General features: G+C 34.9%; 2 protein-coding genes across 2 annotated transcripts; both read right to left on the bottom strand.

The window, feature by feature from the left end:
* Window positions 1-1,453: 1,453 nt before the first annotated feature.
* LOC144431907 (uncharacterized) lies at window positions 1,454-4,138 on the bottom strand. Its single transcript, XM_078119663.1, has 2 exons — window positions 3,904-4,138; window positions 1,454-2,011 (listed from the first exon to the last, which is right to left on the bottom strand). Exons 1-2 carry the CDS (start codon window positions 4,047-4,049, stop codon window positions 1,654-1,656), a joined length of 504 nt encoding a protein of 167 aa, XP_077975789.1. The 5' UTR covers window positions 4,050-4,138; the 3' UTR covers window positions 1,454-1,653.
* A 2,961-nt stretch (window positions 4,139-7,099) lies between these two features.
* On the bottom strand, window positions 7,100-9,343 carry LOC120340353 (uncharacterized). The gene is made up of 3 exons (XM_078119935.1): window positions 9,188-9,343; window positions 8,714-8,901; window positions 7,100-8,623 (listed from the first exon to the last, which is right to left on the bottom strand). The coding sequence occupies exons 1-3, from the start codon at window positions 9,266-9,268 to the stop codon at window positions 8,206-8,208; spliced, it is 687 nt and encodes a 228-aa protein (XP_077976061.1). The 5' UTR covers window positions 9,269-9,343; the 3' UTR covers window positions 7,100-8,205.
* Between the last annotated feature and the right edge of the window lie 4,763 nt (window positions 9,344-14,106).

Below are 14,106 nucleotides of genomic sequence, written 5' to 3'. Positions count from 1 at the left end.
AGATTCCAATTCTCTTCTTTGTTTTTTCTGTGTACTTGCATAAGCTATGCTTTCCCTTCTTATCAAACATTTCAGAACATCCCAGAACAACAGGGGATCAACCGGTTCATGAGAATGATCAAATATTGCATTGGATATTGTCCTTTCATTAGATTTAGGTAATTTTCATCTTTTAACAATGAACAATTGAGTTTCCAGTATCCTTTTCCTTTCTTGACTTGGTTTATGTTCAAGTCTGAAGTACATAGGGCGTGGTCTGAATTGACCGCAGGAATAATAGCACATTTTGTCATCTGCGTGACCAGATGTTTGGAAATGAGAGAAAAGTCGATACGTGTCATGATCTTGGTTGGGTTTTTAATATGAAAAAAAACACTGTTTTGTCGGATATTTCGATCGGAAGACGTCGGAAGAAGTTGAATAGTTCAGATCAGCGGTTCCCAAAGTTGGGCGCTGACCGTCAAACTGGGCGATTGGGGGGCGCTGACATCAATACGGTAATTCACATGAAGTGTGATATTTTATGTCATTTACTCCTATATGTTTTGGTTCAAACTAGTTTGCTTGTGATTTCGGAGTTGGAAATTTCTCGCTTACCGTAGAATAGGTATTAGGACTTTTTAAATCCGTATTGTTGTTTCACAATGATACTAGTCTAGCGCATACGGTATAGTCTACCTTCACCAGGCACTTCACGTTTCGTTGTATTGAATAACAGCTTCATTTTACTATCGGGTTTATTGATGCTTTTAGGAGGTAGTGTAAGTACAACATCCTTATGTTATAATTTGGGTTTTGTTAAGAGCAACACGTGAGAGCTGGGCATCTGATTGAACTGGCGTACGCCAGATAGAACCATCTTCATGTTGCAACTTGACTGGTTCATTTTTCTTTCTTGGGTCATTGAATAATAAGGCTACATAAGTAATACATAAATTGGAAAACGGCAACACTTTTTCTTCGTCCAAGTGGGCGCTGGCAGAAAAAAGTTTGGGAAACACTGGTTTAGATAAAACATCGTTGAACAAGCTCGATAACTGTGATCAACTCACGCGCAAGAGTGCGAGTCCTTTTCATATCCCATATATGTGTACAATTTATCATACACAATAACCAAACAATAACCTTAAACCTTGTTGTGAAATCTGTACCACACACATGAAAAATGACCTACCAGGCGAGTACAGACCGATTCATCTTTGAATACACTCAAAAGCCACCACTCGCCAAGGAACGAAGCATCATAAGTCATAAACGCTAGAGTATTTCCAATACCCAGTGTTTCTATTTCCATTTAGCTCCGATCTTCAGGGCTACACTGAGCAAACAAAAACAATCTTGTTACTATTTCATGACCTGATATTTTGCGTTTTGTTGCGGTATTTCTATTCACTGTTTAACAGAAGTATCCAATGAATATCACACATTAATTTGAAGAGTTTGTGTCGTGTTTTTCGTTGTATTTCGAATATTATCCAAAAATATAAAACAATTATATATATAATTGATACAAGCTATACCTAATTTGTTTTATATTTTGACATAAATTAAATAAAAGTGTTATCACACTAATTCATTATGGCGTATTTTATACAGTATAGTCTATTAAACTTGCTTGTGTTTGAGCAACCTTTGCTCAGAATGAGACACGTTCTATGGTGTATTTTTTCTTCGTTGTGTTATGCGATGTTTATATACTTTGATGAAAAAAGCGATAATAACAAGAAATAGTGGCACCACAACTCCGATAATGATGTAGACCCATGGCTTTGTATGTGTAATTGCGTTGTGTTCGACACTGGTCTTCACAGTTGTATTTATAGTCAAGCACAGTTGCGTTGGGGGTGAAGTATCCAACAGAATATCGACGCTGCTTATCTCTTTATTAGTTGTTGGATTGGTAATATCTTCAATTGACGTCGTGCTGATAATAGTCGACAAAGTATTGGTCGCTGCTTGATCCGTCAAAACAGTTTCTGTGGGTGTGATGGGTGAAGTGCCCTCGCAGTCTCTACAAAGACGAGAAATATAGTTTTTTTTATGGATTTCGATATTTGTTATTTTCCAATTGGTAGGCCATACGATTCAAACTTTATATACTGATTAGAGGTAAAAGGCGGCTCAAAAATTCCAGCCCGACCAGACCCAGACCCGTGGGCATTAAACCCGACCCGACCCCGACTAATTAACTGGATTTGCAGGCCCGAGCCCGAAATTTAATATTTAAATTTAGGAGTTCTTTGAATTGTCATTGCAAAAGTTTAGTACGTTATGTGTCGTGTTGAGGAGGCAACTTCTGTTTTTATGCAGACCACGGTCTCTCGTGGCCAAAACACCTCATTAAAAATAAGGTAGTGATAGAGAGAAGCCCGACCCGACCCGAACGTAATGATTGCCATTTCAGGACCGACCCGGACTGAATTTCGGGTCGAGCTCGGGCTTCAGCTCTTAGCTCTAATACTGATATACTGATTCAGTTGATTAACATTACCTTACGCACAAAAGTTTGTGTGAACGTGGATTTAACTGACCAGTGGATCAGTAATTTTCAACCTTTTTTGTACCGGGTAACCCTTTTTTTAATCTAAAAATTGTGGCGGAACACTAAATGAGATTTTTGGAAATAAAAGCTAAAGTACGATACAAATAAATGCTTATGGCAAACTCTGGTTAGCTAGAAAAGAAATGATATTTTAATGGGATATCTGGACCTGTTTCAATGAGTTTAAATATTTTATTCTGGCTAAAATTGAAAAGCCACGAACACGCTCTTCCTCCTCCGTCCTTCAATTTATCACGCTTTTTACCTTTTGTAGCGCTCATACTCAAAAAGCTCATTTTGCAAGATAGGTCGTGAAAAATGGTAGCAAGATCGAAATCGTTTTTTGCAGAAGCTGGAAATTACTTTAATTAAGGCTTCAACCCAGAAAGTTTATAGAAACACATCAGAGTATTTTAATCTTAACATGTGGTCGTGTATAATTCGTAAAAGCACATCGGCTGATTAAAATTCAGTTATGACGTCATAGTAATTAAAAAGCGAATTTTCGCGAAACACCTGGAAGTCTCTCTTGGAACACCAGTGTTAGTCGGAACACCGGTTGGAAATCACTGATTTAGATCAGGGCGGTCCAAGGTTGTCAGCTCCGGGAGCCAACTAAATTATTTTGCATTTTTTGCCGGTCACATACACAACAAATCCATTTTGGTACAAACAAATTGAAAACTATTTGGTAATTTATCAAACTAAAACATGCAAAACATCACCAAAAACTTACCAAAACCTGCATAGGTGTTTCTATAGTCACGGACACCGATGTGGTCACATCCAATTAATATCGATGGATTTGTCAGGTTTTTTCAATTTCATGTTTACAAAATAGCCAAATGTAAGATACATGGGTGGTAATTACTGAATTTTCCGACATCTAGAGAGCATTTTTCGGTAATACAGCTTATGCTGGTTGCCAAAAAACATAATATTGATATTCAATAATAGGCATAGCCAACCTAGGCAAATATAATCCACATTTGATTTTTAGGTTTTTAAAGATTCCCAAATTGTTAGCGTATACTCCCGACCAAAATGATAGAAAGCAAAATAACAATTTAGACTGCCAAGCACATCATTAAACTTCGCTAGTTACCTCAGATAGTTATAACACAGGTCAATGCAGTAACATTAGTTATGTAACAATATATCAAAAAAAGTTTCTGTTCAATTTTATGACAAAACAACACCAAATGATATATTTTGATTACTCGCCGAATGTGAAGCGGGTCACTTGTGGCCCGCGGGCATGGGTTTGGACCACCCTGATTTAGATACTGAAGATATTCGAGATTTAGGGTTGTAAGAAATCAAGGATTATCAATATTTAACTATTTGAAACTTAGACTGACCTCCGATGTTGACTACATGCATTTGATAATACGTTGTTTTGACAGCTCGTCCGTGACCCTTGACAAGCAGAGCATTTGCTGTTATATGAATCCCAGTATTGGCCAGCATCACACTGATAGCACCCAAATGTATTATCTTTGTTCATCCATCTTCCCGATCCATAAGGATTTCCGCAAGGGTCGCCAATCTATAATAAAATATGGTATTGTGCAATAGGCTTTAATTGCTTTATGTTACTGCTTGCTGAAGTTCGAAAACCCGTTGTGTTTTTTTTGCATGGGAGGTTTGAGCAGAGCAAGTTTGAATACGGATTGATATATATTTTCAGTTCATATACAGCTTTTTCGACTTTAAACACGTTGTGTAGCGAAGTTTATACCCGTGCTTGGAATAGAATCGGCAACATTTTAGTTGCTTCGTTGTTATGACGATGTTTAGTGGTTAAAGATATTTCACCTTGATGGTGCTTCGCAGTGGATATTGAAAATAGCAATAAACATCAATTGAGTCAATATATGAAACGTCATGGTGCAAAAATATATAGATTGGAGTAGAGTTTAATATAACAATATCTAAATAAATAGTGCTTCAGTTATGGAATAAAAATGTTGACAGATCATATAAATATTACACAGACATGAATTTATTTTCTTTTCACATTTGCCGCGCGAAAGCAACGTGATCTAATTCAGTTTTGTTAATGGACAGTTAGGGAGAGAAATCTGGATGCAAAAGCAGGGTCGGATTTTCCATTGAACAAGGTAAACTGAAACTTATGGGCTGAAGCTCTTACGGGCCTCTATACTCAATTTTGTACTATTCAATTTCAATTCTAAATTTGAAAAACTCTACCACCTTAACCTTGAAAACAAAATATGCTACTTCAAATTAATCGAACCAGTTTCACTTCAATATTGCCCTCATTTTGTGAAAACGGTGAAAAAATATCGATTTATATGTAGTCAATGCTAATTTGTCTAAGCAATATCGAATATTAGAATTATTTTATCTTTTTTTTAACGCAACCCGTTTGTTTAAAAAATGGAATGATAATTTTATTAATCCGTAATTGGCCACGCCCCCCACCTGCGGTGCAGAAACAGATATTATGACGTCGGGGTTTCTGGTGACATGAGAGAGATCTACATAAAAAAAATAATTATGAGGTGTAACTAAGACAATGAGTTTATGGTTAGGAATTTTCTGGTTTATATGTGATTTTACTGTTCATTATTTTATATTTCACGTAATTCACGAAAAAGTAAAGTTTCTATTCACATATATATTTTTTTCTATTTTATCTATTTTATTTTTTATTTTCATATAATATTTTGCTTCATTCAAAAAAAAAAAAAAAACTCAAAGAAGTAACAATTAATCACTGACCCAGGCATATTTGTTACCTATAATATGGCGAATAACTTGAAGGATAGTTTAATCTCGATTGCTGCCTATAGCAGTCTATTTCTTATTTTTATGACTTTAAAAATATACCACACCTATATAATTGGAAATATTTTTGTGTGTTCTAATATATCATAAATTCATGTTATTTTTAAACAAATTCTAAATGTCAATATAGCTACTGAACAAACATATAACTAGGTATATATATTTTTATCTTTCAATACAATACAATATTCAACGCTAAACAGCACATCTCCTACACTGACATTATTGAATCCAAGCTGCATTGCCTTACAGAAATACTGCTAACTCAGTAATGACAAAGGTAAATAAGGTATAACTGCTGTCGACTGACGTAAATATCGTCATATCAGAGTTCAATAGTCTCTGATTGGCTGCTCTCCCTCAACAGTGTGCGCGCGCAACATCGACTAACGCCACGCCTCCAATATCGGTAAATATCACCGACTTTAGACGGAAATCGGTTTACCGACACGATTTTTTAATTTTTTATCCCTAAAATTTACCGAACATTTCTTAGAGTGATGGTACGAAACTACGCGAGATCCGAATATTTTATCATCAGAAAAAAAGTTACTTCTGATCTTATAAATTCATGTCCTTCCTCTATGTTCACTTTTATATACTATGTCACTGTCTGTACCTTGCTGCAAAATACTACATTGTATTTTTAATCTTGATCTAGGAAAGTTTTAGATTTTCCCTTAAATTAATCTTGCTTTCTGTTTTGAAATAGTCATTAATTTGACAGGTGACAATGTTTTCAATTCTATATACAAATCGAAGCCATGCGCAACGTGCCGCTCCATATTTCGAAGCTTTTTCTCCTGAACGCTACCTTACTAATTAACTAATAACAGACAATCGAAACTTCGAGAAGCCGTGATTTTCTCTATTGTTTCAAAACTCAGACGATTATCATTTCTGAAATACGATCTGATATCCAAAGTTATGGTGTCTACTACTTTACAAGTTTATTGTAAGAAAGAGCTTTTAATAATTACCAAGTATAAAGATGGGCCGGTCTAGAGCTAGAAACACACGTCGCTACTCGATATACCAGAAATGTTGCGCAAGACAAAGATTTAAACAAAAATCCCCCGGGAGCTGATATGGTTCTGAGAAGATTCAATAATTTTCTTTGTCATATATTATGCCGAAGCCTAATATTACTGTTGAAAATTTAAGGACTTCACGCAGTGGTGGAGCCGAGGGATGTCATCTCATTAACAAAAGATTCACGGTGTAAAATTCACGTTAAAGCGTATAGTTGTCGCAGTGTAGCGCAAGACAACGACAACAAAACGTAGTAGTATAATATCCTTTGAAATATAATATTCATATCCATGTATATCGTTATGTTGTATTTCTGTGTTAGCCGTAAAAATGATTAGGTTCACGTGATGTCATCATGTAATCCTGATTACTCCTTTTATTATATTTCCAAATTCCATTCATATTCAATTTGTTTTCCGGAATGGCGAATGAGAAGGTGATTGTGAAAATAATCAGTGCGTTTAGCCTATATGTTTTTTAACAATTTTAAAAATCATTTGGTTGTGAGTGTATTTTTCTTTATAAGTTCATAACACCATTAAATAAAGGTTTGCCTGTTATTTCACCACAATTTAGTTAGCTGATTACATCTTTACTACAACTCATGCGTTTTATTCATGTTTCGTAATGTCGATATCCCCTTCTACAATACTTGATTAGTTTAGAATAGATAAATTATTGTTTGGCATGCTCCATAACCACTGTGTTTGACCTCATGCGCGAGAGATGGATGTAATCCCGTATGCGTACACAATTTATCTTACGCAATAAGCAAACAACAATTCATGGGTGACATCATTTTTACATAATATTTTGCGTCATATAAAAAAATAAAATCAAAGAAGTAACAACATATAAAACTTAACACAAAATAACTCACCAACAAAAGTACATACGAATAAGAGGGAACATGCAAGCAACACAAGGAAATCATTATAAATGTAAAACGTATATATAATATTCCACTAGGTATCTTCCCACTGCATAATATAAATATGTGTAAACAATTGTTAGTTTTGTCTCATTTTAACTAACAGAGCAAGCAATTGGTATGGCGACCAAGTACGTAACACAGTAACATAATGAATAACATACTGTACATGAAACAATAACGATAAAAATATACTTTAATTGGCTTATAATATCAATATTAATTATTGGCTGTAATAGAAGTATCATTGCACTCATTTATTACCAAGTATTTTGTAGTTGAGATAAACCATATTATGTTCCTATCATATCCTAATTGAAATACAAATACGCTTTTTCGATTTTGAAAATAAACATAACAAAAAAATATCCGTCATGCTAACAAATAGGCAGATAAACAGATCATATAAATCAGGGTTTTCCAAACTTTTTTGGGCAGCGGACCCCTATTCACGAATCTTAGTTTTGACGGACCCGAATTCTTTGTCGTATCAATTTCTGTGCGTTTCGTCAACACAAACGACATTAGCTTTTCACTGCACATTCTATCAATTCTCGAGCAATTTGTGACTAGCAAACTCGTAAGTCCGACTGTGCCGCAAGTCCCGACTTGAATTTTTTCATCATATCGGTAAGAGCTGAAATTGCCTTACACATGTAGGTCGTTTCAAGAGGCAATAAAATTTTGATTGCCTTTTCTGGCAGCAATGGAAATTTGATTGAAATTGATCATTAAAGATTGCTCAGACTCTTTTCAAATTGTTGCGAACCCCTGTGCAGTCATCACGGACCCTAGTTTGGGAAACCCTGAATAAATAATGCCAATAAATTAAGAAGACACTAAGAGAAAAACACGAGTAATATTTTTGAAATCAGATATCGGGCTTTCAAGCTTGGCTGTTTTCGAGCAACTTTTCGCCAGAATCAGTCAGGTTGTCTAGTGTATCATTTAGAGGCCTACTTTGCTGTGATGTGCGATGTTTATATATTCTAAATATTAAAATAGCAATACTGACAATGAGAAATATTAACCCCAGTACTATAATAATGTAAACCCATGGCTCTAAATGTGTTTTTTCGCTGTGTTCAACACTGGTTTTCACAGTTGTGCTTGAAGTAAAAGACGACTGAAACGAGGCCGAAGTAATTGGCCTAATATTCGCATTGGTTATTTCTTTGGTGGATGTTGGACTGGTGATATGTTCAACTGACGTCGTGCTGTGAATATTCGACGAAGTATTGATCACTGGTTTATCAGTTGACACATTTCTTGTAGTTGTGCTGAGTGACGTGGTCTCACAATCCCTATAACGTTGAGAAAAATAGTTTGTTTTTTGGTTCCGATAATGTAATCGATGATTATGGAAACATAAACTAATCGAAAACTATACTCACCTCCAATGGTGACTACAAGAACTTGATAATACATTTGGTTTGCAGCTGGTCAGTGAACCAGTGCACGGCGAACATGTGTTATTATACGAATCCCAATATTCGCCTGCATCACACTGATCACACCCAAATGTGTTATTTTTGTTCATCCATCTTCCAGATCCATGAGGAATTCCGCAAGGGTCGCTGATCTATAATAAAATATGTTATTGTTCAATAGGATTTAATTGCTTTATGTTACTGCTTACTGAAGTTCGAAAACCAGCTGTGTTTTTCGCATGGAAGGTTTGAGCAGAGCAAGTTTGAATGCCGATTGATATATACTTTCAGTTCAACTACAGCTTTTTCGACTTTAACCACCTTGCCATGTAGCGAAGTTTATACCCGTGGAATAAAACTTGGAATAAAATCTGCAACATTTTCAGTTGCTTTGTTATTAAGACTATATTTAGTGGTTAAAAATATAAAATATTTCACCTTAATTTTCAAAGATGATGCATCGCAGAGCATATTGATAGAAGCAAGAAATATCAATCCGGTCCATATATTAAACGCCATGGTGCAAAAATATGTGAATTGGAGTAGAGGAGTTAAATATAAGACTATCTAAATAAGAACAGTGCTTGATAAAAATGTTGACAGATCATAAAGATGTTACACAGACATGAAATTATTCTCTTTTTACATTTGCTACACAAGAGCATCGTGATCAAATTTAGTTTTGGTAATGGGCAGTTGAGGCGAGAACACTAGATGCAAGAGCAGGGTCGGATTTCCCAAACCCTTTTTCTTCGATGGTCCAAATCGACTTTTTATACCCATCCTAAAAATTGTCAACTCTTTGCTCAAACGCGTGAGAAATTCTACTAACGTCTCGTTCAATAACCGTTGTTCGAGCAAATGCGAAATACGAGGCGCATTTCTCCTCCCCCCATCGCCGCCTCGTGGCCCATTGTTGTCACGCGATTTTAGTTTGAGAAAATTTGCTTCTGCTTGGGACCAACGTTGTCATGCATAATCCTACGCGCACAAACGGTGTTTTCTGGGTTTCTAACTCACTACTGATTTTCATGAGCAATATTCAATAAATTAAAAAAAGAGGTTAAAGGTTATAAACAAGGTAGACTGAAATTTATAGGATGAAGCCCTAACAATCAATTTTGTTCTGTTCATTTTCAATTCTAAATTTGAAAAACCTACCACCCTAACCTTGAAAACAACAAAAAGAGTGAAAAAATATCGATTTATAGGTAGCCTATGCTAATTTGTCTAAGAAACATCGAATCCAAGAATTATTATACCTTTTTTTAACGTAAGCGTTCATTTAAAAAGTTGAAATGATAATTTTATTAAATCGTAATTGGCCACGCCCCTCTCCTCACCTCTGGTGTGGACACGGATATTATGATGTCGGGTTTTCTGGTGACATGAGAAAGATCTACATAAAACAAAATATTATGAAGTGTAATTCGGTTTCTGGTTAGCAATTTCCTGGTTCATGTGTGATATCACTTTTCTTTATTTTATAATTTTACGTATTTTACAAAAAAGTAAAATTTCTATTTACATAAAATATATCCCTATTTTATCTAATTTTTTTATTTCTTTAAAAATTTTTGCTTCATTTAGAGAAAAAAAAACTCAAAGAAGTAACATGTCATCGCTGACCCAGACATATTTGTTACCTATAATATTTCGAATAACATAAAGGATACTTTGATCTTGATTGCTACCTAGCAGCATTTCTTATTTTTATGACTCTAAAAAATATATATGTTGAACAGCAATATAATTGGGAATATTTTGCGTGTGTTCTATATTCTAAATTTATGTTATTTCTAAACTAATTCTAATATCAATATAGATACCGACCAAATATACATTTCATACATCTTTGCTGTCTATGTATAGGCTACATTTTATTTTAGGTATTTGGGAACTATACAGAACAGACAACTTGAACTTACACTACATCGAAATAACCGTTTCTTTGGCAAATTTCATATGGTAAAGATAGAAAATATAATTTTTTGTCCTTTTGAAATTATACCATTAGAAAAAAAGTTACTTCTGATATTATAATTTTTTGTCCTTCTATGTCCACATTTATATACTATGTCACTGCCTGTACGTTGCTGCAGACTACTACCCTTTTTATTATATCTCAATCTATGAAAGTAATTAAAATATAAATACTCTGAATGTAAATACTGAATTTTTACCTGACACCCAGCGCAACCCAAAGTTGAAAGCTACGGGACGGTGTGAAACTTACGCTAGTTTGCGCAAGCCGGCCAGCATTGCGCAAGCCGGCCGGTTTCAACAGGTTGGAATCGGATTTAGGTTACTGTATTCGTACGTCAATAGTGAGAAGAGTCCTTTTCTAACGCATTTTTTTTTACTTGTTTTGACATATAATATGAATAATAAAAAAGTTTAACAATGAAAATGTAAAGATTGATACATTACGGTATCTGTGTAGGCTTAGCCTCGTCCGAGATATTCAAGAAAAACATGTATTCGACGTTTCGTAAATAAAAGTTGTCACTTGAGCAATTGTCAAATATAATTTCAGCTTATTTAAATCGCACACAAATCGTAGAAGTGTATTGAAAATACAAGCTGAGGATACTACGTGTTTGTTAATTGAACATTCCCAAGTTAAAATTTTAGAAATCCAATGAATATAAACCTCCCTCAAGCTATATAACGGTGTACAGCAAAATTCCGTTTAATTCATTCAAATATATATATTGTTTATATGACATGTTGTCTGCCTGTATAGACACATTGTAGACGACATTTATTGTAGTTCAAAACCTCCAGATTACTTATTTTGATAAATTCAATGCTATAAATTACATTAGGTTTATGCATACTGGCGGATGCAAATTGTGTTAGTTTCTGTATGGTAACAAGCCTGATTGTACAATACATAATGTGATAACTTTTGAGATGTTACCCAATACACCTGTTATTGGACACGTAGTGGACATAACGATCGTTTCAATATTATGTTGTTGTTGTTCTTGTTCTTATTCTTGTTCTTTGACACGTTTTTAAAAAGTCGCTTTTCTCTTTGATTACTGGACTAATTGCTTTGAAATTTTCAGTGGTTGAAGATGAAATTTTTCTCCAGAAGGCTATTACTTTTATTTATTTCAAATATTTCTGTTAGCTCTGTAAGATTTGTTTTTGTTTGCTATGACGTCACTAAACGTTCTCATATATGGGACGCCATTTTGTGTCCAACGGACCATCTTGCAATTTCAATTCACGCTGTCACAAGACAGGACCTTCTAAAGATAGAGAAGTTCTGGTACCGTAACACAGCGCGGTGACACTGAACTAACTCGTAGCTGTCAAAAGCTTGAAAATCCATACAAATATGAGAAATAAAAAGATGAAACTTGGCAGGTGGGTAGAGTTGTGTTTCTTTTAACCTTATTTGAAGGTTTCGCGTTTCTACATTTGAAGGAGGGGGAATAGGGGGTGTGCATTTCCGATACGTCGATAATATCTTTGTCAACCAATTTGCGACCACCGTGTTTTCGTCTGTTTGATTGCTGTGATGTGGTGCTTTGTTCATAATTTAACGAGTTTTGTTCGAAATAACCGTGTTCTTGAAATATATGACGGTCAGAAAGCGGTGACACTGAACTAACTCGTAGCTGTCAAAAGCTTGAAAATCCATACAAATATAAGAGATAAAAAGATGAAACTTGGCAGGTGGGTAGAGTTTTGTTAACCATCTTTGATAGTTACTTCTCTCCCCCGGGATAAATATGTAAATCCTATCCTAATACGTCGATAATATCTTTGTCAACCAATTTGCGACCACCGTGTTTTGTCTGTTTGATTGCTGTATGGCTGCGTATGCGATAGTCTCGACGCAGCAGAAACGATGATCAAGGCTTGAAATCCGTGGTCGCGCACTGGTCGTTCGGTCGCAAATACGTCTTTCGAGTGCCGTACTTTGGGGATTTGTATAGCTTTAACCCTTTGTCGTAGAAAGTTAATACGAGGTTTAGCGTGTAGAATAAATGCCGCCAATGCACCCACGGTGAAAAAATTAACGGGTTAGATATATTGGTTTTTGTTTTATAGCGGTTTGAATGAAATTGTCCGCAGACGGGCTACACCACCCTAGGCCTGGTGAGTTGTCCGTGTAGTCGAATTGTTCATCAGCCCTAAACGGCTATGACAGTCACTGTACCAAAAATTGTACCTCGATTCGGCTGGTGTTAAGTTGACGCATGTTATTTAGTAACGTTTTTATGTGAAATGTTTGACTGTGGTTCGGTACCTGATCCGATAATACGGTACATAATTGACTCATATCACGAGATATTTCAACTGATGTTTCAATTGTCACAGGACCTAAAATATCTATGACAGTCCATGTACCGTCACGGTACCCTGATACAGGTACTGGTAAGTCACCGCCGGTATGTTAGTCGTTGGTCACCGCATATGATTTTTGGGGAATTGTTCTGCGTGTCCATATATTTGATCATTGCTCTCTTGTTTTTAAATAGGCCATCTTAAAAAACACAATATATAAGAAAAAAATGACAACTTTTTAATGCAGAAAGTAGCTACAGTTTCTAAAACTTAATATCCCCACTGCAATGTACAAATAATTGTATTAATTAGCCTATATTTTCATATTATGAGTTTTTCTTTATCTTGAGTTTTTTCTTTTTCTTATTCTGTTCAGTTTTTGCTTCTTTTCCGCTTTTTCTTTGGTGCGCAACCGTTTTCTTTTATTTCGGCGTTTGCCTTTTCTACGTTTTTCTCTTTTGAGTAATGAAATCGAATCTGATTGAAAAAATGTTACCATTGAGTGATACTTTTATATTCCTTTTTAACGGCATTTTTTAGCGGCGGTGTTACATGATTGTTTCCTAATGAACATTATCAAATATTTGCTAAAAGAGGGCCTTACACTCATTATTGTTAAGTCATACACGACTTGAAAGATAAAATACTGATACAGACATTTAAATACATATATGGAATTTAAATGGCAATTTTGTTTGCTTAACATCTATCATATATCCCCTGTACTCTTACTCAATAAGATTCACTTGACTTAATGAAACCAAAGTATGTTAGTTGAAGTGTCAAAATTTGTATGGTTATTATCATTTTTTTTATTGATAAATTTTAGTTGTATGACTATTTGTCTGAAACCATATAAATTATCGGATATAGGTGTTGGGTTCATCACAATAACTAGATAAAGAAGCAAGAAAAACATCTGTAAGAAGTCGCTTAATTTGATATTTTTGTTTAGTTCTAATATCAATTCTAATATCTAATATCTATTCTATGTTCCAATTCTAATATCACTAACTAACTAATTGTTTTTTTTTTGGCAAATTTCATATGAA

The sequence above is a fragment of the Styela clava genome, chromosome 14 (assembly GCF_964204865.1).
Source record: "Styela clava chromosome 14, kaStyClav1.hap1.2, whole genome shotgun sequence".
Classification (NCBI taxonomy): domain Eukaryota; kingdom Metazoa; phylum Chordata; class Ascidiacea; order Stolidobranchia; family Styelidae; genus Styela; species Styela clava.
Note: the sequence above shows the minus strand (reverse complement) of the source record. Positions and strands in the feature narration are given on the sequence as shown.

Bases quoted from the DNA above. Each gene is read 5' to 3' on its own strand.
- LOC144431907 (XM_078119663.1), bottom strand. From the start codon at position 4,049: ATGAACAAAGATAATACATTTGGGTGCTATCAGTGTGATGCTGGCCAA. The intron at 2,012-3,903 runs GTCAGTCTAAGT...TCGTCTTTGTAG, and splicing joins GCATGTAGTCAACATCGGAG to AGACTGCGAGGGCACTTCAC.
- LOC120340353 (XM_078119935.1), bottom strand. From the start codon at position 9,268: ATGGCGTTTAATATATGGACCGGATTGATATTTCTTGCTTCTATCAAT. The intron at 8,902-9,187 runs GTGAAATATTTT...ATTTTATTATAG, and splicing joins CATCATCTTTGAAAATTAAG to ATCAGCGACCCTTGCGGAAT. The intron at 8,624-8,713 runs GTGAGTATAGTT...TCAACGTTATAG, and splicing joins TCTTGTAGTCACCATTGGAG to GGATTGTGAGACCACGTCAC.